This window comes from Psittacula echo (assembly GCF_963264785.1).
Source record: "Psittacula echo genome assembly, chromosome: 5".
NCBI classification, from domain to species: Eukaryota; Metazoa; Chordata; class Aves; order Psittaciformes; family Psittacidae; genus Psittacula; species Psittacula echo.
In genome coordinates this window covers 3,021,422-3,045,879 of record NC_137739.1, presented here as the reverse complement: position 1 = coordinate 3,045,879, position 24,458 = coordinate 3,021,422, and the positions used below count along the sequence as shown (strand labels likewise).

General features: G+C 52.1%; 1 protein-coding gene across 1 annotated transcript in view; it reads right to left on the bottom strand.

The window, feature by feature from the left end:
* Window positions 1-1,335: 1,335 nt before the first annotated feature.
* The window catches only part of PEMT (phosphatidylethanolamine N-methyltransferase), a 37,061-nt gene continuing 13,938 nt past the window's right edge, over window positions 1,336-24,458 (bottom strand). Inside the window, exons 2-7 of the mRNA XM_080618831.1 lie at window positions 19,025-19,140; window positions 11,306-11,451; window positions 7,060-7,171; window positions 3,199-3,273; window positions 2,366-2,426; window positions 1,336-1,691 (exon numbers count right to left, since the gene is read on the bottom strand). Coding sequence (XP_080474957.1) covers window positions 2,372-2,426; window positions 3,199-3,273; window positions 7,060-7,171; window positions 11,306-11,451; window positions 19,025-19,140 — 504 coding nt within the window. The 3' untranslated portion in view covers window positions 1,336-1,691; window positions 2,366-2,371. The remainder of the gene's footprint in view (window positions 1,692-2,365; window positions 2,427-3,198; window positions 3,274-7,059; window positions 7,172-11,305; window positions 11,452-19,024; window positions 19,141-24,458) is intronic.

Genomic DNA, 24,458 nt, shown 5'->3' with positions numbered 1-24,458 from the left:
TCCTCATTAAGAGTAATCCTTCCCAAACAAGCACGTGGCTGTTTGGTTAAATACTGATTTCACCTATCAACAAAGCCAAGTTTATTTACATCAGAGACTAGGAGCCAGGACGAGCAACTCTGACATAAACTGCCTGGCTAATGCAATGTATCCTCGCCGTGCTGGTTGCTATGGGCACTGGGCTCTTTAAACCCAACCTATAAACATTAACTGTGAAGGGGATGAGGAAACTTACCTAAAAATAAACCACTATGCCCAAGTCTTTAAGAGGAAGGTTGAGGAGATGGCGATTAAAACAGATCCTTGTGTAACGGTGATGAAACACATACAGAGCATCCGTGAGCTCGGCCCAAGGAAACAGAGGCTGGACTGAAAAGAAACCAACACTTTTAATTCCTGCTGAGCAGTGCCCGAAAGGTGAATAACAACATGCAAAAGCAAGAGGAAATGAGACTGTGAGATGACACTGAGAAAAGGGAGGACCCTCTGTGGAGGGGACAACGTGATGCTGAGATGCGGTACTGCATCCCGGTACTGAGATGCGGCGCCGCATCCCGGTGAGCCGGCAGCAGCGCGCGGGGGGGCTTCACACTGCCTCTTTTTTGGTCATTTACAGCTTATTTCCTCAACTGTTCTGGGATGCATTCATTCAGGGCAGGATCCAGCACTGGGCTCTTTGGGACTTGCAGAGGCTGGTGGTAGGGGTGAAGGAGCAGATCCGTACCTGGCTGCTGTGCAGCACCAAAGGCAGAAGCAGCCCTTTCCCTCCTTCCCATCCACTGCCCCTGCAAGGCAGTGGGAAACAGCTGGAAGGCACTGGGTGGCGGGGAAGGGAAGGCAGGATCCTCATGGGGGAAAAGGAAGGAGACAGGGCACGGACACGGCCAAGGATGGGGTATCTGCAGGGTGCGGATTGGGATTGACTCTTCCCTTTGGTCTTCTCCATGCTGCAGTTTCCCCACGGATGGCTGCCAGCCCTTCATTGCCCTTGGGTGGTGGTTTAGGCTGTTCACTTCTCCATGCTCTTCAGTCACCTTTCTTGGAGCCTTTCCACATAGTGTGGAGATGCTACAGGTGGGAAACCACAGCTCTGGATGGGGAAGTTCCCCTCTCCCAGAGGAGAGAGGGTTTGTTGTTGGGTTTACAGCAGGTTTTGGGTTTACAGCAGTTTCCTTTCTTCCTTCCCCAACCGTATCTGAACACCTCAGGAGCTCCTGAGCCCTCCCCATTGCTTCACCTGAGCCTTTTTCTTCCCCTGGCTCTTCAGCAGCATCTTCAGATGCTCTCCAGATCCACTGGAGTTGGTGCTTCTCCACTCTCAGAGGTTACTTACAAAAGGGTCCCAGTGTCTCCATCACCTCTTGCCCTCCAGTCCACAGCTGGTGCTGAATTCCTTCTTCCCCTGCAGATATCCAGTAACTGGTGCAGAAGAGGTTGGGAGGTCCCATGCCATGGTACCACCTTCATGGCACGAGCTGCAGTGATCCGGCAACGGGGACAAAGACCTGGGGACAGGGACCTCCAGCTCTTGCAGCGAGGAGGTGCTCCTCTTCTTGCCTCCAATCCTGCGGGGTGCTCAGTTGGCTCATTAAGGGTTGCTGGGCTAATTACAGGATACATTTCAGTAGGAAAACGGGCAAATGGGCCAGCGTGGGGACCGCAGAGGCACGCTGTGCGAGGTATCCGAGACACTGCTTTGCAACAGGCAGAGAGACAAGAGTTTGTTAGAGACCTCACCGACAGCATCTCACCTACGTGCTACAGCATCTTCTTGGGGCAGAGGCTATGGGGCTGCCAGAACCTCAACTGTGATGGTACTTGAGCTTGTCCAGCCCCTCCAACCAAAAGGAAGCTCAAGCTGAGTTTCTGGGGTGCACTGGTGCAAGCCCATGTGCAGAAATGCTCCTGGCTGGGGCAAGGAGCAGCCTTGGAGCAGGGATGCTCTATTTCCCTGTGGGGTAATGCCCCACATGCCCTCTCACACCATCCCTGCTGTTCGTTAGAGCACCTCCCGTGGGCAGTAGCTGCTTTTCTCTGCCTGATTTAGACTAAGCTGGAGCCTCAAAGCTCCCCAGCATCCTGCCCTCGCACTCTCAAGTATATAATCAAAGCAATTTGGGGGTTGAGTGTCAAGAGGCAGCCACAATCGCTGCTGTGTAAAGCCTTCCTGTATGGGTTTTTGTGGAGGTTGGAAGCTCAAATCCATGGGGAAGTGCAGAAAGTGCATCCTCTCTGGAGGAGCTGGGAAAGGCAGGGCTGGGCAGGGATGCATTGGGAAAGAGTGAGGGGATGCTCCCATCTTCATCTAACATGCCCATAGGTGTGAAGCAGCCCCTCTTGCTGCAGTGCTCATTGGTGAACATACCTCTTACTACTTGCTCTTCGCTCCCTTCTGTTTTTGCCGATATATTTCCTCTGTGAAAGGCCTGTAGTTGGGAAGTTGGGAATTTGGGGGGAGAGGGGGCAGAGACACAAGAGAGGGGCAAAAGAAGGGGGGGAAGAATTAATATAAAGATGACTGCGTGCTCTCTGTTGGACCCAGCAACTCTGCCCTTTGCAGGCTGGCCTGTGACTATCCCTATAGCAATCCCTGGCTCCATCTCTCCGGACCACGGAGCAGGTCCAAGCTGGGATCATCCCAGCACCAAGCAGCACGAGGCTCAGCACACGCTCAGACTCCCCGCGCAGACAGAGCAGCCTCATCTCCCTTTGCATCTCCTCCTCCATTGCAAACACAAAAGACTCTTCATGCTCAAGTACTACTGCTGCTCCTGGCAATAATTCAGGGCCGCTCTGTCCTGCGCTGCCGAGCTATTGTGGCACCAAATATGAGAGAAGCCCATCCAAGGAGCTACACAATACAAGCTCTTCTTGCAGGGTCTCTTGAGATGACAGAATGAATCCTCTCACTGCCTTCCTTATTGTTCTTGTATCGACAGAAACAGGCACCAGAATGGGAAAGATCATCTCCTTTTGATAAGAGTAAACCCCAGCATCAATGTTCCTAGAACTCAGCAAATAGTTGCAGGGTGGAATCTGCCCATTGTGAAAACAACTGAGAAACGATCCTCTTGTTTTCCTTCTTCCCTGCTGAATTCATTGGAAAAACCCATCTCTGCCTGTGCTGTTCCCCGAAAGCTCATGAGTTAAAGCTGATTGGGATAACTGGAAGCTCTTTGGTGGCACAGAGCTACTCACCCCTCATACAGCACGGCGATTGTGTAGGAAATTGCCACGACTGCTGTCAGCAAAAGGCCAGCTGGGCTTGCGTGCCTGTTTTGAAAGAGAAGAGCAGGTAAGCATGTGGGCTTATGCAAGACCTGGTTTAGAAAGTGAAATGAGAGGCTGGGCTCCCTCTTCCTCATTAAACAGACGTGAATAAAAGGGCTGGGTTTTTATAGCTAACGTTAACTTGTCTCAAACAGATGTTCCTTGGCAAAGCCTCTTCCCCAGCCTTCTTTGGTGCCTTCTTTTAAGTCTGATCCCTGCACGTCTCTGCTAAGAGAGCTTCTGCTTTGATGCTAAATCCTGAGATTATAAAGCTGTTTAATAGCTGAGCAGCTGCTTACATATGGCTCTGGCTCCCATCCAGTGTGCTGTAAGGGCAGTGCCTGATGTGCACAGGAAGATGGGCCACCAAGGGCGCAGGAGATACTTGGCAGATGGAGCAGTGTATGGTACCCTTACATCCCAATGGCACTGAGCCATCACAGGGATGGGGATGGAGAGGTCCATACCTGCCCCATGAAGAGTGCTAGGGTGGGTGCTGCATTGGGTCTGGGGGCTTGGATCATGTTTAAATCCATTCCAAGGTGTTCAGGAATAGGAACACATCCTACACCTCCCAAGGCCAGGCACAGGGGACCGATGCCACCCGCTGCACTGTCTGGTTATGGACAGAGGTACTCGAGGCCTGTGGCTCTGTCTGCTTCACCACAGGCACCACAGGCACCACATCCCCCAGACACCCCTTCTGCATCCTGCACCTCCTGCTGCTGGCTGCAAGCATTGCCCTTAATTAGGATGCTGCTGACTGCCTTCAATTGCTGGTTGCAGCTCAGAGAGGAACAAGAGCTGGTTGTCAGCACAAAAAGGTACTTAGGTGGTCACTGGTGAGGATAAACACCCTGCAAGCCTTGTGAAAACAGGCCTTCAGGGAGACTAACCTGAACCTCATCTTGGACCCGCTTTCAGGTACCGCTTGGTTTAATCAGTTCCTGGAGAGACAGACACAAATCTTCCCCTTTTCACTGCTTTCATTTTGCACTAAGCTCTTTCCCTCATTAGGAAGCATTGGGCAACTTCTTCCCCTCCCAATCCTCTGCTATTACATGCTTAGTCATGTCTCCTCCTTGATTCCTATCAGAGAGAACAAATTTGCATGATTGTTTGTTGACAGCAAGACCTCTAATTGCATCATTTGGCTGCAGCTCCAGCTCTGATTTACACAGCCTGTTGCCATGAGTTAAAACACTTCCCTACCAGAGATACACAAAGCTGTCCCCAAACAGCTAATGCTCCATTTGTCTTGCAGGAGAAATGAGGCTGCTCGACACGGGCAATGAGAAGCATTCGGGTGAGTTGTTTCTCTCCTCTTAGGAGCAAGACCTACTCATTGGGCAACAGCTCAGTGTTGTAGCAGTGCTGACAATGAATCAGCCACAAAGATTTCATTGCCTTAGTAGGGCTTTTTTTGGGGTAAGAAGCCTGTCCCCAATCCTGCTGCAGCTCCCCATGGCTGTGGGTTGTCTGTAAAAGCAATGGGAGGGATTTGCATCCTTCCCCATCAGCCTTCCTGGTCCTGGATATTGGATGTGGGATACCTGCTTTGTCCCTTCCTCCTGGAGCTCTTGTTTTCATGGTGACCTTCTCCAGTGTATGTGGTGGACTCGGTTTTGGTGCAGTTGAGCTGGGGATAGCTGCAGCATCCTGCAAGGGAGAAACCAGCTGCTCCCACCCCATGAGATGCTTCTAAGGCTGGACTGGAGTAGGAAGGCAGGCTGCCTGGTGTGGTGCCAGGCTCGCTTACGTATTGTGCTATGTGCCCTTACGGAGGAAAATGAATCAAACCTTTGGGCTCTGATGGCACGATATCGAGTGTGATACATCACCAAAGGAGGACAGATATGCCCTATGTGTCAGGTCTGACCAGAACCAGGCTCATTCCTCCGGCATCCCTCCCACTGCCACGGAGCTAGGACGTCAGCTCAGGCACCTAACGTCTTCTGAGAGCTCCGGGACCTCAGAAGAGACCTGGAGTCCCCAATAACCCTCAGCATCCCGAGCTGGAGCATGTCCAAAGGACAATGGAGCTGGTGAAGGGTCTTACGGACCCTTGGGCACAAGTCTTATGAGGAGCAGCTGAGGGAACTGGGGTAGTTTAGTGTGGAGAAAAGAAAGCTGAGGAAGACCTTACGCTCTCTACAACTACTCAAAAGGAGGACATAGTGAGGAGGGGATTAGTCTCTTCTCCCAAGTAACAAGGGATAGCACAAGAGGAAATGGCTTCAAGCTGTGTTGGGGAGGTTTAGACTGGATATTAGGAAGAATTTCTTCACCCAAGGGGTTGTCAAGCATTGCAACAGGCTGCCCATGGTGGAGGCACCATCCCCGGAAGCATGTAAAAGACATGTAGATGTGGCACTCAGGGGCATGGTTTAGTGGTGGCCTTGGCAGTATTATGTTAATGGTTGGACTCTGTGATCTTAAAGGTCTTTTCCAACCTCAATAACTGTGATTCTATGAGCCGAGATTCCAAACCATTGTGGGAAGGGTTGTGCAGAGCTTCCCCAGGGCAGGCGAGCGCTGTCCTGGTGCCACTTTGCACAGCTCCAGCAATTTAACAGCAATTATTGATCATGCCTCGCTGCCCTTTATTGTGGCAGCCTTTGAACGAGGAGAAGGAGGCAATCACAGCGTTGTCTCGAGCTGCTTTTGCCCGTGATTGCAGTGGAAGACCAAGCATCACGCAAGGCTGCTCTCTCGCGGGGGTGAAGAGGAGATTTCTGTGTCGTAAACAGCTCAGCAGAGTTCAGTTGGTTCCACAAAGGCTCTAGGAAATAATATGGTGCTGGTCTTAAATAAAACTCTCTTGATAATTCCTCCTGGTTTAATTCCTCCTTCTGCACTGTTTTAGGGTGGTGGTGCTGGTTGTAGTGTGGTATAGGGGAGCTCATCCTGCCCCAGCTCTGCCCCATTCCTTTCTTCCCTGTGAGGGTGCTGAGGCACTGGCTCAGGGTGCCCAGAGAAGCTGTGGCTGCCCCATCCCTGGCAGTGTTCAAGGCCAGGTTGGACACAGGGGCTTGGAGCAACCTGCTCTAGTGGAAGGGGTCCCTGCCCATGGCAGGGGGTTGGAACTGGGTGAGCTTTAAGGTCCCTTCCAACCCAAACCATTCCCTGATTCTATGACAGTGGCCCACTACACTCTACTGGCTCCCAAGAGAACACAACCAGGGTTTGTTTTTTCTCCTGGGCAAATACATAAAATGTGATATCAAATAAAAACCACATAAAACTTGTTACACAGAATAGAATATACTGCTCATTTGCTGCTAAATTATAGCCTATTCATTTCCTCGTAAGCAGGCTATTAAGCTGTGTTGTATCACATGAGGAGTGTTTCGGAAGCGTTATCACCGTGCAGTGGGGGAAAAGGGTGTGTTGGCTTGTTTTGCTTTTCTCAGAGGTAATTACAGGGTCTCACTGATCCGTGGTATCAGTGCCCTGCCCCTGCTGAGTGACACCCGGCATGACTCTGGCCCTGCCTGTTGTTTTTTCCACGTGTAGAGCCTGCCAAGGACCTCACTGCGCTGCGGAGCCTTTGCTGATGCTTCCTTTCCCCTTTCAGCACTTGGCTGTTATTTGTTTTCCTACGATTAATGTCATGAGTCTTTTATGGCAGCAGCAGATTTTGCATGCACAGAAATAGTCAGGAAGTGAGGAGTCCTGGCATGGGGCACTTTCCCTGCCTTGTTTTTGCTGGCTGCCATCGCTAAGTGGTTCTCTGTCCCCTGATGCTGCCCGTGCACAGACCCCATGGTGGTGTTTGCGCGTACTCACATGAGAGACCAGCCCAGGTAGATGGCTGTGCTGCCCCAGTACATGGGATTATCCAGGATGCTGAAGGGGAAGCTGGTCACTTTTGCCTCCATCAGGATGCCAAAGTAATCACCTAGAGAGCAAACAGAGAGGTTCTGGTTAAGCATCATGGAGCTGGGAGGTGCAGGGGGAGTGCTGGCACACTGATACCCTCCTTGTGCCACAGGGCATCCCTGCCAGGGATGCAGAGCGAAGGCAGAGGAGGGGTTTTGCTGTCGATTTCCAGGCTGAGGGAACAGCAACAAACAGGTTGGCTGTTTGCTCTGTGCCTATCAGCTCTTCCAGGAATGGCTCTTTGCCCACGAGGGAGCTCTGTGCATTGCAATGAGGTGATGGCAGCCACGTCCCTCATCAGGAGGCAGCTCTCGAGGCCCCAACTGGCTGATTCTGGCTTTCTCATCTGAAAACTGCCTGTCTGATGCCACTTGACGAGGAAGCAAGTGCATAGGATCAAATCCATTTAATGGGGAAATAAGCCCAGTGCACTGTAATGGTCTCTCGAGATGCCCTAATCATGACCAGCACCACCACCAAATGCCCTCATTCAGTGTCACCCTTTGCTCACAGTGCAGAGAATTTCTCAGAATGTCAGAAAATAGCACCTCTGCCTACAAAACACTCAATTATCGACATGATGATGATGATAATAGGGGATTGTCAACTGTAACGAGGAAAGCTTTCAGAGCTGTCAGCACCCAACCAGCTTCCTACCTACCTCGGAGCAATCCTTCCACCCTCCTGAAAGGAGCCTGGAAAAGAAATGACAAGCAAGGAGATGTTGTGCAGCTTGGGAGCAGCATTTTGGGGACAGAAAGGACCAGATTGCACATCTCTGACTCCTGTTGGCCTCACAAGCAGGTCCACAAAGGACTTTGCTCCATGCCCATTGTATGAGATGCAGGATCTGTCGGTGAGGAGCGGTGCTGATCCATCAGCCCAGGAGCTGCCATCACCCTGGATTGTGTTCCAGGTTTGCTGCCAGCCTGTTCCCTGACCTTGGGCAAATTTCCTCCATCTCTCCCAGTGCTATTGTGCACCGATCATAATATCAGTCTTTCTTATAGCGCAGAGGGTGGTGAGGATTAATGTATGGTGAGAAAGTGCTTGGAAATCCAGATAAAAGGCATTACAGAGTGCAAACCATTCTAGGTTATTATTATTACCTGGATCGTGGTGTAATTTCTTTGACCTCACATGGTGCAAAAACATTTCTTATCCTTAATAAACAGCGCCTGCCCAATTAGACAATGCTTTGGGGCTTTAACTACAGGCCACTAAGTGAGATAATTGCCTAGTATTCATACTATATGTTCTCACAGTTACTTGGCAATGCATCTCTGAGATTGTTCCGGGAGAAAGAACACATCACCCCCTGCCACAGCCCATTTCTGTGCTTTGTTATGTGTCAAAATGCTTCATTATCCCCTGCCTGCCCTCGCCTTTGGGCTGAAAGCCTCGCTCCCCAAATGATGCTGGCACTGGAGAGGGCTGCACAAAGCTCTGCATCCATGGGGCTTATCTGTACCTTGCACCAGTGGGGCTGTGGATCCTCTGGGCAAGCTCCCTGCAAGCAAGAGCACACAGCAGCTGGGGGGAGCAGGCTGCTCCCCCAGGACACAAGCTTTTCCAATGTGAATCCTAACTCTAAACCCACACAATTCAAAGGACACAATCACCAGAGAGGACCTGCAATGTTTTTACATTCAGGCAGGTGCTAAGGGAAAGAAAAGGCTGTGTTGCTTTGCACAGCATCAGCCTGGGCATCATCTGTGCCACCATTAAGCCCTCAATCAGGAATCACCTCCTTGTCAGGCTGAGCGACCTTGGCATCTAATTTGAGTTATTCTTTGCTGGAGGTGAGTGTAACCACCTCACTGCTCAGGGTAGACAGCAGCAAAAAGCCATCTGATGCGCTCTGCAAGGTAGCCAGAGCTGGACCTGGGCTGAAGCATCACCTCTGCTTCTCCACCAGCTTCACCATAGCCCAGTAACAGACTTCGATCGAGTCAGCACTGGAAGAAACCATGCTTGGAAGTGAGACAGATGGGCTCAGATGGGCAAAGCCACCTCTCAGTGCCCTCCAGGAAGCCAAGCCCATGTTTGTCAGGAAATGGGGCACAGAGTGAACTGATGCCTCAATCCCTGTAAGGACACAGTGCGGAGACAGCACACCAGGAGCATGGCTCTGCAGGGGAGAAGGCTGCTGGGATGAAGAGCTGCATCCAGCCATCGCAAACAGAGGCTGGGGTCGGTGCTGCTGCACGGGAGATGGGGTGGCACAGAAAGCTTTGTGACTAACGTGGCTCCTGCTGCATTGTTTAGCCCACAATCAAGAGACAAAGGCTCTGCAGCCTCTCCAAAGCTTAAATGTGCTGTTAAAGAGGGATGTAACAGGCAGCCCTGATGGCAGTGTCTGTGCCCTGCCTGGTTCAGCCCTCACTGCTGTAGGAAAACCCAAAAGGAAAGGGTCAGATGCTGTTCCAGTAAGGTTTGGAAGTGTTTGGCTGCCCAAGGTGCTCCCATAACTTCTCAAAGCAGCGTAACATTTTGCTACCTGCAGTCAGAAGGGCTATCACTGCTGGGGTCCCTGCTCCTCCTGCAGTGCCAGCACATCCCTAAAACCCTATGTGCAGGAAGACATTGGAAGTACCAGTCCCAACGGAGTCCTGAACAAGAGAACATTCAATGCAAGATCATAGAATCATGGAGTCACAGAACGGCTGGAAGGGACCTTAAAGCTCATCCAGTTCCAAGCCTCTGCCACGGGTAGGGACACCTTCCACTAGAGCAGCTTGCTCCAAGCTCCATCCAGACTTGAATCTTCAGAGATCCTTGGATACCTGCAGACCCTTTGTCTTCCCTGTGGCTGGGTAAGAAACCATCCTGAAGAGCATTCTCTATCCAAAGTTTGCTAACTTGGATCCGTGGGGGCTTACATGGAGCTGGGAAGCCATTATCAGTCCAAGAACGGATGCTCTGTGGTGCTCCAGCTTGGCCATGCCTCTGTGGCACAGAGATCCCAAGCCAGCCAGGGTCTTGGCATCCCCCTACCCTGACTCAGCTCTGCCCTGCTGCCGTCATGCCCCAGCTAGCATAAAGAGCTGGCCTCACTCCCTGCTGCGTCATGCAAGGCTTGGAGCCAGGCAGCCCCAGCCCAGTGCACTGGTGACAGGGAGAGCAGGGAGGATGAAGAAGTAGTGCCCGATATGGACCACTGACACCTTCCCCTTCCCTGCCGCAGGGGACACGGGAGCCACCAGCCATGCAGAGCAGAGAACAGAGCCACTCTCCCCGCTTACGCTGAGCCTGACTCACTTGTGCTTGTGTTTTCCCAGCGGTTCAAGTCCAGTGGACCCTCCTGGTGGGATGAATCAGGCTTTACGCACACAAGCCCAGTCCTGGCTGAACTTCAGGAGCATCGAAGCAGCTCTTGCTGGCGCATACTCTTGTGCCCAGCCTCTCTGGACAGATCTCCATGCATAGCATCGCTCCTTTGGGGGCTGCAGGTGGAGGATGCCAGCGGTAGCTGGGGGACAGGGATGTGACAAGTGGCTGCATAACTGAAGGTTGAGGACACACATTCAGGAGTGCTGAGCTCTATTTCTGGCAGCAGGATCTTGGCCAACTCACCCCATGTCTCTGCAGGTCCACTTGAAACCAGGAAGGATTATTACCTCCCTCCCTTCTTTCTGCCGCCGCTGCAAGAGCTAATTGAATTTGGTTTGTAAAGCACTTGCAAAAGCACAGCCTAAACGCGGTGTCAAAGTGGGGCTGCCATTATTGGAGCCAGCGGGAGCTGCCCCTTTCCTCATCTATTTATTGTTGCTGTCTCTATTCTATTTTGATGAATTCCACACATACTGGCATGGTTTTAAAGTCAACAGCACTAATAGAATGACTCTATATGTGAAACAGGCACAGTGGAAAACGTCTTCTTGCCGTTAAGTGGTAGATAAAAGAATCTGTCAACCAATGGCAGGTTTATTGCAGAAGGAACAGCAAATGAGGTCCTGCTTCTGGGCATGTGTCACTGTATAAAGCCAGTAATGGCATGGTTAGATCATGCTTTGGTATCATAAAGCCAAGACCAAAACTAACAGCCCTGAAGGCACGAGTGAGGGAATTCTTAAGGACTTTGCCCTACCAAACAACCCCTGCAAGGATTAAATGCACTTTCTGGTTAAGCTGATGAGGTTTTAGTGCTTACCTAGGAACGTCCCAGTGAATCCCAGTGCTAAGAAGCTGGTGGTGACAAACAAGGTCCCTACAGCCAAGATGACCAAGCCCAAGTAATAGGCCCAGTGGCAGTCCAAGCCCTCCAGCTTTGGCTGGCTCTTCATGGCTTCTGTGAAGCTGTCGGGGAGACAAAAAGGGCTGTTAAAACCAGCAACTCATTACTAACATCACCCACCTCTCCCTGGGAGCTTTGGGAGAGGATGCTGCTGAGGAGGATGCTTCACCAGGTCTCTGCACCTACTCAACCTCCCAATGGGAGAAGCAAGGAGCTAAAGCCTTGTGAGCAGCCAGGGCTTGCCCTGAGGCTGCTCTTTCTACCTGCAAGCCTTGCTCACTCCTGAAAACACCAACCCCACTGAACTGCTTTGCCTTGCTCACCAAACCCCAGCTTTCATCCTAACCAGAAGCTCTGGAAACACCCCCTTGCCAACGCTGGAGGCTGTGACGCCTGGGCACGGGACTTGGAAGAGTTGGGAACAATTGGCTGGGTTATCTCGTGCTCTCACCCCCATTCCTCTCCATCCAAATATTTTGCAGCGTTCACGCGTTACCCCCGTGCCCAGGAGTGATTCATGCCTGCAGCCTGACACATTCAGGGGGAGGACTGGAAACGGCGATAGGAAAATACTAGGGAAGCACATTTCCAAGTGCGAACACAGCTTCTCAGCTCCAGGCTTGCGCAGGCATTTCAGCTCTGCCCTTCCAAATACTCCTTTGTGAGTGGAATAACCGTGACGCCCTTTCCCCCTTCAGCCCCTTGAACTTTGCCTGGAGCAGGGCTCAACATCCCGCATAGCCCCGATGCGAACGGATGACTACAAAGGAGACAATGCTGTGATTAAAAATGCCCATTAATAACAGTGGGAGGAGGTAACGGCCCTGCAGAGCTGCACGCAGTGCTTCTCCACATGCTGCTGACACATGAGGTAGGAAACTTGGAGCCTGTCTTTAATGAGCACCCAGGAGGCTGAGATTCAAGTGGAATAACAGAGCTGCTGCACCTCCAACCACTGCACAGGCAATGAGAGCTGCTCCCGGGCTCCTTGGCTGGAAAATGCTTCCATGATGTTACCTGCAGGGCTTGGGATAGTTTCTTCCCCCTAATGCCCAGCGAATCCCTGGATTTTCTCTATTGCCCACATGAAAGCTGAGGGAGACAGCTCCCTGCCTGGGTGACGGACAAGCGGCTGGAAATGCAGCTTTTGAAGGCTCAAAGGCCAGATAAGAAGTTACATACACGAAGCAAAGGCCAGGATTATTTCAACCCATGGCTTAGGGACCTGGATGATATTTTCCTTGGAGCTCATTCTGACTAGATTTTCTATTGGTGGGGAATTTTTAAGACCCTGGAGCGAGCCATTTAATCTTCACTTTGGACTGGAGCAAGGAAACCAAACACAGAATACACGTAATGTGCTCGGGAGTGCGCAGGAACACAGCACCTTGGTGATTTACACTCTGCCCTCCGTGCTGGAGATCACAGGGAAATTCCCGTTTCCAGGGAGCTGAGCACAGGCAGAGGAACGGGCCATGTCCCTGGGGCTGGCCTTCCTCCAGCACCCATCACACCTCCACGCGCTCACCAGGCTCGCGTTGGTTTCGTTCCCATTCCTGATGGGAACACACCAATGCGGCTGGAAGATGAAGCAGCAGCAGCTGCACAACCCTTTACATCACCTCCCTGCTATTTGTTTTGAAGTGACACAAGTCTCCTCTATGAGGAAGCCCAAATCCACACCCCTGCCACCAGTGATGCTTGGGTTTGAGAGGAAAGCAACTCTGCAGGGATGTGACCATCTGCCTGAGCAATGCTGGCCTGGCTGTGCTCTCAAAGCATCCCCAGGGATGCTCCGGAGCTCTCTGCTCCCATAAAAGATGATACTAATGCCTTTTCACAGCGCTGGGGCTTTGATTCTGCATCTGGCCAGGACCTCCCCATAGGGCACCAGCACAGGGAAGGAATCTCACAGCAATTAAAAACCATTGCTGATGATCCCTTGGGGAGGCAGGGAAAGCAGCACTGAGCTGGTCCCTGGATCCCAGCTCCCAGCAAAGAGATGTCAGAGCAGAGAGCTACAGCGACATCACAGTGCTTGGAGGCTGCTTATCCTCACCTCCTTGAGCCTCCTCTACCCTATGCCAGTGACCTGACTTGGCCTCAGGGCACGAGAAGAACAAAGGTGGCTTCAAGAGCAGGAACTGGTTGTCTGCACATCAGCCTCCAAGGTTCTGCAAGCAGCACATGACGTGGTTTGTTTTGGCAAAGCCGTCTCCCCTGTTCCAGATGATCCCATCCTTCCCTTTCATGGTCGGATAGGTCTGCATTAGTTATTCTCATCAGCATGTCTTGTTCGGTCCCCTGCTGTTCGGCTTACAGCTAGAGAGGGAGGTGTTTGCATGGAGATAATGGACTGCCTTTCCCTCTAGTAATGTTTTATATCTTCCTAAACACACTCTCTATTTGCATTAAACATGATGTGCGCAGGAGGCTTGGTAAATAAACCTTGCAAGCATTTGTGATGCTGGGCCATGACAAGCAGCACGGAGCCATCAATTATTCCAGCATCCTCCACAGCTCCTTGGTGGCGGGGGAACATCTCACCCTCCCTGGCAGGGGGAGGACAAGGTGTTGGCCATCTCCCTTGCTAAGGGAGCTACTCATGCAGGCAATCTGTCATGAAACCAGTCTCTTCCACCATGTGCCTCTGAATCACGTTTGTCACAGCATTTATTTCTGGCTGCAGGATAAGGCACCCAAGAGGACACCAATTAAAGCTGCGCTTTGTCCCAGTACCTGGAAATGCTTTATGTGCTGAACACAGCCATTGCCATGGTGAGGAGCATCCCTCTTCCCAGCGCAGCGAGGGCTGGGTAGGCTGCGACCTACTTTAATCACAGCCTTGGCACTATCACGAGGACATCTGACAGTGGGGAAAGGGGGGGACTGGAAAGTGCCTTCAGCAAATGGAAATGGGGGAAACAGGGCTCTCCCTGACATCTCCCCATCTTGCCAATGTGAAGCATGGCACCCAAGGTGTCCATTCTCCATCCCAGCCCAAATCCATCAGCTCTGCCCTAGCCAAATTGGCATACGTGGCCAATTCCCAGTAGGGTGGGAGCAGCCAGGGTGGTTGCACAACTGACACAGCATGCAGCAAGGCTGTGCATGGGGAAGCCAAGGCAGGGGCAATGTTCTGCCCATCCTTCCCAAAACAGAGCTGCGCTTGCTCAGACACTCAGCCATCACTATACATGCATCACCTCTTCCTTTCATACTCCTTTTGGGTCAGAAGGGACCTGTAAAGGTCTCTTAGTCCAACCCCCTGCAATTAACAAGGACATCCTCAACTACATCATGCAGCTCAGAGCCCCATCCAACCTGACCATGGACGTTTCCACATATGGACCACTTACCACCTCCCTGGGCAACCTGATCCGGTGTTTCCCCATCCTCATCATAAAGAGTTTCTTCCTTGTCTCATTTGAATCTCTTAATTTACCACATAATAAACCACATGAACTGGAAGAAACACTCAAAACGGTCCTGAAGTACAGGGATGGGGATGTCACACAGGAAGAAGGTGGCAGTGAGGGAAATGGGCTGTAGGTCCTCTTACAGTGACACAGGGAGGACATGCACTGATTTATTCAACCAGACACCAGGACCTGCACCACCAGAAAACTTACCAAACCTGCAGCCCAAAATACATCCCCAAAGGCTGCATGGAACATAAAGCAAACAAGGAAACACAAAGAAGCTGAGTTTCTTAGGCCCACAGCAAGCCTATTTTGTCATCCTTTCCCGCAAAGGAGGGCAAAGACCTCATCCAGCAAACTGGGTCGCTGCTGAGAGCAGCCCAGCAGTGCTCCCTTTGCCTAATCCCCAAAATCAGCCTGGAAACCGGGGCTGGCAAATACAATTGAGGCAGAATTGGGCCAGGGGCTGGCAGTCAGCGAGGAAGCAGCGGTGGTGGATGCGGCCGGGGTTTCAGTGAGCAGTGTCACGCTCCCCATGTGGGATGTCAGTCCATCCCCCCCCCATGAGGTTTTGCTCCTCTCAGCAATAAGGAGGCAATGGGGGTAAAACCATCCAGTGGTGCCCAGCAGCACACGCTGCAACAAAAGATCTTGTTTATCTGTGAAAAGCAACCCCAGCAACACTAAGACCACCCCGCGGGTACCACCGGCAATTGTTAGCTTGGTCATCATCTTCACAGCTTCTGCTGCCAGTAATGACTTTGCTTTTCTGCCAGCACCAGGGGGGGTGTGTGTGTGTTATTTAGGTCAGTTGGGGGCTGTGGCAGCTTCTCCTCCTACCTTGCATCTCAGCTTCCTGTTTTCCTCATCCCGATGCCTGGCAGCGGTGCCGGTGGGAAGAGGAGGTGCTGCTGGCCACATGGGGCTCTTCCCGGTTAGCCATCGGGGTGGCTCAGGGGCGATATCAGCTCCTTCAGGCTCGATTCCCATCATTGAACTGAGTCACTTGTGCACAAAAGGCCCTGTGGTTCTTGGATCAATACCATTTACACCATGCTTATTTCATGCTACCATTGAGCGTAAAGCTGAGAGGCACTACCAGGCAATGACAAACAACCCCTTCCCTGTGCAAAACCCCATCTCAGAGTGGCTGCATTTTCTCGGAAGCAGCAGCTCCAAGCAAGAAGCCCTTCCATGGAGGAGGCAACAGTCAGTGGGTGGCATCAAGAAAGGATTTCACGGCAGCTGAGCAAAAGGTTCTGCCCTCACTCTGCCTCTGTGGGGCTCATTCCCACTGGCCCCAGGTACCTCATCAGCAAACCCCCCCTTCAGGTGTGCACATGGGTGTTGCTTTTACAGCTCAAACACCCCAAAACCCTTAAAGTGAGAAGTTCATAAGGTCCCAAACCCCAAAGGTCCCGATCTCCCAAAACGGGGAATTGGCCAGGATGTGCAAAAGGGAGCACAGGAGGGTTTGGAGGGAGCTCATTGTAGAGCTCCTGCAGGGAAAGGTATCAATGACATGGTAAGCTAGGAGAGAGCCACGTTGGAAGCCAGTGAAGGTTGTCACGTCCCATGTCACCCAGATAATGGTCATAAACCATTGGGGCAGCGCTCACAGTGCAAATAGTTCAAAAGTTCAGGAATTGTTTTCATAGATAAGAGCTCCAGTGATGGAAGTTCCCTGCTCCTTGCTTAAAGAACAAGGCTGTAAGGAAAAAAAGCGCTGCACCAAAGCAATTAAGGATGCTTGTCCTGTGCCATTGACTAAGCAGTTCCCCCCTGGTCACAGGTCATTCTGGATTGCTTCTCAGAAGCCAGCCAAGCCTGATCATGAACCTCTGAGCTGGGAAACACCTAATTGCTTAATTGAGCACAAGACATCCCTCCCCTTCCACCCAAGGTACCCCTTTGGAGCAAAGCTCACCTGAGAGCATCACCGTGCTGCACTGGAGGCAGGACCCCGCAGGCATCCCTGCATGGGGCATGTAGTGAAGCAGCCACACAGGTCCTGGATGCTTTCAGCCCCGATGCTAACCCTCTCACAGTGTTGCTCTCTGCTCTGCCCTCTCCTCCTCTGCCCCCAGCTTGGAGCCTTTCACACTACAGCTGCAAAAAGGAAGCTGGTTTTTAAACCCAAGAGACATCCTGCAGCTCCTCAATTGCTCCTTGGCAGCCCACACACACATAAAAGGTCCCCAGAGCATGCAGAGAGGGGCTTTAAAGGTTGGATTACAGCACTGGGGGCGCAGGGACCCCCCGAGGTGGCCTTTTTGACTGCTAGCAGCAGCCAGCTCTGCGCAATCAACACCTACCACCATGTGCTGCCAAAGTGCAGGGCACAGCCTGTGCCTCTGTGGGGCTGAGGGGTGGAAAACCTGCCCACATCGATGTGCTTGAGTACAAGAGGCTTGGAAATTAAAGGGAAAAGCAAAACAGCAAGAATGGGTAAGACACATCCCTCCTGGCATCGCTGGCCACTGAGACAACAGTGCCCATGCTGTATGATCAGTGAACCCCTTCTGGCCAGCCAAACCCCAAGGGGCAGGATGAATCCTTCCCAAACAGCACAACCTCTCAAGGCTTGAGTATTAAACCCTGGGCAGCTCTGGAGGGTCAGCTGAGCTGGGAATGGAGGCAGCGAGTCTGCCATGTGCATCCCAGGGCAACTGCAGCACTTGGTGACCACCCTAAAACCATCCCATCACTCCCACTGTTAAGGGCTTGCTCTGCTTGAACAGCATCCAGAGCCTGCTAGCCACCACTCAGGCCAACTTCCGTGCCAAGGAAAAGCAAGGGAATAACCCAACCATGCCAAAACACCTGAGCAAAATAAACCTTCACATTGCTATCGTCTGGGCTTGGCCCACTGGTGTGAGCTGGCATCTCACCCGTGTCCTGCTGGGGGTGAGCGCCCCATCTTCTAGAGCCTCTCCTCCAAAACCAGGGTCCAAAAGGAGCTTTTCCATCCCCTTGGGTTGATCTTGTGGTTTCCTTCAGGGTCTGTGCAAGCAGAGGCACCCCCAGAGCACTCACAAACTCATGACATAGAGCACAGGCAGTGATGCTGGGGCTGGCAGAGCAGTGAAGGGTCTGCAGGGGGAAAGCATGGTGTAGTGCTGGGACCAATGAGGTCTCTTTGGCTCTCCCAGCAGCTCTGATCAGTGCCTTGCTGTGAGCCAGGAGCCAGCAGGACCACTGGGAACTGAGACTGCCCCCTCCATCAGCTGGACTTTTAAAGGCAGTCACAAGGCTTTGTATTGGCTTCCCAGACAACAAGTGACTGTGTAATACGTGCAAGAGGCTGCCAAGACATTCCCTAGTGAAACCCAAGCCTGCTGTGTCCCTCAGACATCAGCAGCACACACACATGCCCTCTGCACTGCCTGCATTCAATTACAGCCCTATTCACTGCAAGCCTTCCTCCAGGTTCTGCTATAAGCTGTAGCTGGGGCAAACACAGGTCTTGGTGTCACTTGCAGGAAGGCAAAGCTCTTAAATACATGTGCAGATTCCAACCTGAGATCTGCGCGCCTGGGACATCACCCAAAGCACTGCACAACACACGAGCTCTGACCCTGGCATAATTGGATCTGGGAATCCAGGGAGAGAGCCTGTCTCTCCTAACAGCACTGAGGATAAAGCCTACCGGATCACAGATAAATTGCTGGCACTGAGGAAAGCTTCTGCAGTGAAACCTCTCTGCTGCACTCAGGATGTCAAAGGACCTATTCCCCTGGTGTATCAGGCATACAATGCTATTAGCTAGCACAGGTAGTATTTAAAGAGATCACAGATAAGAGTTTGGAGACACGGCTTGCTAAGCGCACACATAATCCTGCCCTTCTACACAGGAAATTGCAGCTTCTTATAAACAGGTTTAATTTGGTTTAGGAGAAAATGAAGAGTTTCTGCTGCTCTGGCTGATCCATGCGGTACAAACAGCCCTGCTCTCACCTTGCCTGGAGAAACCACCCCAGAGAGCAAAGCAAGGAAACCTGCAGCACTCAATAGCTGTTGACACGGATGGGTTTGGCCACTCTGCCGCATCCCTCCTCTTCATTACAAATCCTGGGATAAACCTGCTGCTGGCTGAAGGTATCCAACCATTGTAGCATCAATACACCGGGGCTGCATCCCAACACTGCAAACATGCCTCATCCCTCCCAAGCCCTGGAGGGGCATTGCTTTGCACGCCGGGTTAGCTCCTTACCAATGGCTCCGCACACAGTTAAGCAGCAGGATTACAGCACCCAGGCAGTAGCAGGCAGTGTGTGGAGAGCCAAAGACTCGGCTGAGCGCTCGTGTGTTGTGCTCCCATCTGGCTACCTGGAGAGACAACAGAAAACAAAGAGGGTGGATGGAGGCACATGGGCACATCCCAAAGCCTTGACCCCATATGGAGTGGAAAACACCATCTATGGGGCTTTGTGCAAGAAGCAAGCATAGGTCACTGATGGGACATAGCTTAAACCAAGCCTGGCAATGAAAGCTCCTTCCCCTACCCATGCCAGCCCCTGCTTGCATTGCATATGCCCTTGCCTACCAGGCTAGCCAGCAGCACTACGGCACAGGCTCATAGAAGAATCCCCAAACCACACTACACATCAGTTTTGGGGACCACAAAGCTGGGACAACACGTATCCGACAAGCCTGAGAATACTGCTAAGACTGTCCCCAGGCCATCAAGGCCCCTGCCATAGAGCCTAGCATTGCTCTCCTGGAAGGAAAACAGATCCCTAAGTAGGGGATGGATGACAGGAACACTCAGCTCTCACCTTCTGGGCTCTGTCATCTCCTACGTCCAGCCTTAGGGATCATACCTGCCAGGAACAACCCATGCGCATCCAGAGGAGCTTGCAAGCTCTCCCCAGACAAGATATACCAGCTTTGCCTGAGAGCTGCTCCCATTTGTTCAGGCTGAACCAGCTGCCCTTTGTTAGCACTCAGCAATCGCAGCCATTAAGGATCCATCTGCACTCCCCACACATCCCCACATGCCTGTCTCATTACAACCCGTAAAGCACATCAGTGACAGCCCAGGACTCACACGTGTGCAGGCAGCATCTCCAGGGAGGCATTAGCATCCTTCACAGCACACGTTGGCTGCAATTGTGAGCTCTGTGTTGTGCTGATGGGTCCCTGCCCAAAGCACCTTGCTCTCCCTCTGGGAGGCTGCTGCATGTAGGTGGTTGGAGCTGCTCCCAAAATCTATAGGGCTGGATCCACCCAAGTCACCAAATCCAGGACCCTCACTCCCAAGCTGATGGCAATCCTTACAGCTCCTCTTTTCCACCTTGCCTGCATCCCTCAGAAAGCTGTCACTGCATTTATCACCTCTTTTAGGCTCCACTTTCAGGCACCAAGCCTGGGGTTTGCATCAGCCCCTAAGTTCAAGCCGAGCAGAGCACACCTGGGCAATGAAGAGGGAGGTGGGAGTCAGCAGAACATCTCACCACCAATCTGCTCCTCAGACACGGCAGGCACTTCATTAGCTTTAAATGCACTTCACTCCATCACATGGGGCCCAGGCAGCACTGGGGGGAGGCACCTGCAACCCAGCTATTGATGTGCTCTGAATGCATTTGCTCATCTATTGGCTCTCTTTGAGCAGAGAAAGGCAGTTTTGCAGGTCCTGCTTCCTTCCAAGACTGATGGAGAAGCACAAAGCGCTGCTGGTGGAGGGGGAACTGCTGGCTTCAAGGAGGGGAGAACGATGCGAACCTCCGATAAGCAGGGCACTGATTTCACATGCTGAGAGCTGATTCAATTAGTTATGCAATGATTGCTCTGAAACTACAAATCCACTCATGACAGGGAGAGCTGCTCCGCTGCCTTTTCCTGGCTGGTATAAATAGGTTGTATTCTAAATTGAATTTAAAGCACCGTGCGTCACGCTGCTGCTAAAACGGGAGCTGCTGTTTGAGCGCTGAGAGGGGGGAAAAAGGCAATATAAGGGTGAGTTACCACCTTTGGGAAGTAAAAGAGAAGTGACCACACAGGTGACTTGAGACACAGTGAGAAAACCGCAGCCACACGCCAGTTATCCCTACCAAGTCCCTAATTCCCTGGATATGATCCTGGGGGTGAATGGCAGCTCCTGGCTTGTGTGGAGAGCTTCACAAAGCACCTCGGAGCTGAAGCTGAAAGAGAAGGGAATGCTGCCGGGATCAGAGCCTCATAATTACCCTCACCTTTAGAAAGGCACATCTGGGCAGCAGTGGGACAAAGGGATGAGCTGGGAGTGATCAGCTAATGCTGCATCCTGCTGCTGCCAACTCCCTGCCTGGGACCGAGATCCAACTTGTATTTAACTGCCAAAGCCTTCAGATGGGACCCCAGGCTCCTTCTCGAGCCCATGCGGGAGCCATCCCGAGCAAAGCAGAGCAGGAGCCTGTGTGGGGCTGGAAGCAGCAGCACCCGCCAGGCCCCCCTGGTGGTACTTCAATACCAATTAATTTGTTCCAGGTCTGGTTCTGTTCCTCCAACAACTAATTAGTTCTGGCTCGGTTCTAATTTTAGTCATTTCTAGCTAATATTAGCTCTTGTTCACCCCACAGCTCCGCAGCTGCCTTCATGGTTTCATGGAATGTGTTGTTATTTACTGCAGGATAGATTGAGATGAGATCTTAGGAAGTCTGAGGGTGCTGAGGCGCTGGCACAGGGTGCCCAGAGAAGCTGTGGCTGCCCCATCCCTGGCAGTGTTCAAGGCCAGGTTGGACACAGGGGCTTGGAGCAAGCTGCTCTGGTGGAAGGTGTCCCTGCTTGGAGCTGGATGAGCTTTAAGGTCCCTTTCAACCCAAACCAGGCTGTGAATGGTTCTATGATGCTGGATGCAAAATGCAGGGCTGAGACCGGCACACTCCTAGGAAAGGCTGCAGCAATTCCCAGTGTGCCGTTTGCCCTCCCAGCCAAGGCCAGCACAGTGCTGCCCATGGGTGAGCACAGCATCAGGCAGAAAGAGCCCCCCACCACGGCTGCATGTCCTGCTGATGGAGAGAAGGGAGGCTTCTTGCTTTCCGTCCAATCTCTAAGTTTGGAAATGGAGTTAATACAAACTTTCCTCACTTACCCAAGGGTCGAAGCAATAGGAAAACATCAAGGCTCCTTTTCCAAAGCTCCCAGCCCTCTGCTTTCACTTTAGGATACTCGGTGAGGGCTGCAAGCAATGTTCTTAACATCCCCCTCAGTGCTCGTTACTGAAATAAATCAATGGGAGGATGTGGCTGCAAAGCCAGGGAATGCTCCTGGGCCCCATGTTCTGCCTTTGGCAGACTGGGTCAGTGCTTGTTGGGGCCTGATATTGCCAAGGAATCGCCTCCTTCCTGACATAAACCCAGGGCTGGTTTCTGGATCCATCTCCCCAGCTGCTCAGGCAAACGCGTAAGCAACAATGAAAGCACCAGCACGCGTTCCCAGTGCCTGCTCGGATGCAAAATGGAAGTGCTCTGAGTTTGCTCTATTTGGGGCAGGAAAAACCTTCCCAAAGCACCTCGAGAAGGGCCACAAATAAGCAATTTCACCTCACAAACCTGTCTCTGTAGCTGATCAATGGGAATAGCTCTTTACAGCTCTGTGTGCACACCAGACCATCGCCTCTCATTAATATTTAGTGTTTGCTTCAAGGAAATTGATTCTTTTTGTCTGCCATCCAGGGAAGCTGCCTCTGGAACACGCTGCATTTTCATTTGCTCAACCCCAGCTCTGAAACAGAGACTTTGTGCTGTTTCACATCACTCCAGTTCTATATCTGGCTCACCCCAGAGATGGGGAACGCAACCAGATAGCCCCAAGGCTCGGGTTTGAGGGATGTCTTGCATCTCGATGCTCATCAGCTGGTCCACGTCCTCACGGTGCCCCATCACCACAGTATCTGAAGAAGACCATGTGGGTGCTATTTAACCCTGTGGCACGCCTGGGAGGCTGGGATGGATCAACAGCTTTCTTCAATCCAAGGGAAACTGAGGGAGGGTTGAAGTGAATGGCTGCTTCCCAGCTCTCCAGGGAGCAGGACAGAGGAGATGCTCAGCCCACTTCTGTTCAGTACCCAAGTCTGGGCTGAAGAAAGGATGACTGAATAGGAGATGCTACCTTCACCATTCCTGTCTCACAGTATTTGCCAGCATGAAGGGGTTTGCCCCATCCCATGGGGTCTGGGAAGCAGCCTGCTGAGGGACCCAAAAACCAGAAATTCCACTAAAAGTCCGGAGGAAAAACTATCCCAGTGTGGGATACGGGATGGGGCACATCCCAAGAGGATGCACGTGTACAGGATGAGCCCTGGATGCTTCAGCTCTAACTCAGAGAAACCCTTCAGACAAAACCAACCCGGGTAAATCTTTGAACTCCCTCCTCCAGTCTGGCCTCTCCTGGCCATGGGTCCATCCTCCTGTGGGTGCTGGGACAGGAGAACCCTGACTCAGAGCTTCGGTGGCTCCATGTGAGCATCTCCCATCAGGGGAGATGTGCCCCGGCTAGCTCCTAACCCGATGAAAGGGCAGGAAACCTCACATTACCCTTATTTCACTTATGGGGACCGGAAGAACTGACCTGTTCCATTTTCCTTTCTGACTCCCTGGAATCCCTCATTAAAGCGTAAGGACAGCGAGGAAACAGATACACCTGAGCAGCCAAACTGCCTGTGGTGCTGCCAACAGCAAGCAGGGGAGCAGAGCCAACACATTAAACACAGCAGAGCAGGCTGCATTGTAAATGCACGTCCACTGCCTGCCTGTGAGCAGTGGGGCTGGCTGACCTTTGCTGGATTCCAGAGGAACCAGCCTTTCTGGCTGTCCCATGGGACCGGGGAGGAAATGAGGGTGGCCTGACCTTATCCCTCCCAACGATGCTCCCTTGCACTTAACGCAGATGGTTTATTGCCTATGTGCTGGAAGGGAAGCACCGATAGCACTGGGCAGGCTGAAAGCTCCAGCCTGGGCTCCTGTGGCCACTCAAGGGAAACGTCCAAGTGCTTGTGCTGCTCCTAAGTGAGAACCCCCCTGCTCTGCTAAGAGATTGCAAACCTCAGGAGAGATGGAGGGGAACCAGGGAGGATCACACACAGCAGCCCCAAGGGGTGCACAGGGCCTTACCAGCACTGAGCCCCTGGCTGAGAACCCCACCAGGCAAGGCTGGCATGTTTCCACGTGCAGCCTCATCCCGAACACCATCCCAGCACCAGGCACCAGCACAGGCTTTCCGAAGGCATGTGCAGCAATCACCCCGGGGACTGGCGTGCCACTGGCAGCAAGAACATGATTAGCAGGAGCTCTGGGCAGCGAAGGCAGGAGAAGAAGAACAGAACAAACCACGGTTTAATTTGTACAAGCTGGTAATTATAGTTGCTATCTGTCTGAAATCTCTATTGAGTTTATTTAAATATGTTCTCCGTGAAGGCCATTCAGACAGGAATTATCAAGGTGTTGCAGCAGAGGAGATAATGCCATGCAGTTTTCAACAGATCAAGGGCTGATTAGGAGGAATTAATTAGCTGCTTAAACAGTCCTTGACTCGCTGCAGCAATTAGCCATCACCTCCCTGCAGTCACGTTCCCAGTGCAGCAGCGATGGGGATACCAAGTGCCCATCACCACAACTGCCTTCCCTGTGCTGCAGCTGAGCCCTGGGTGGGTGCGTGGCCTTGGGAAG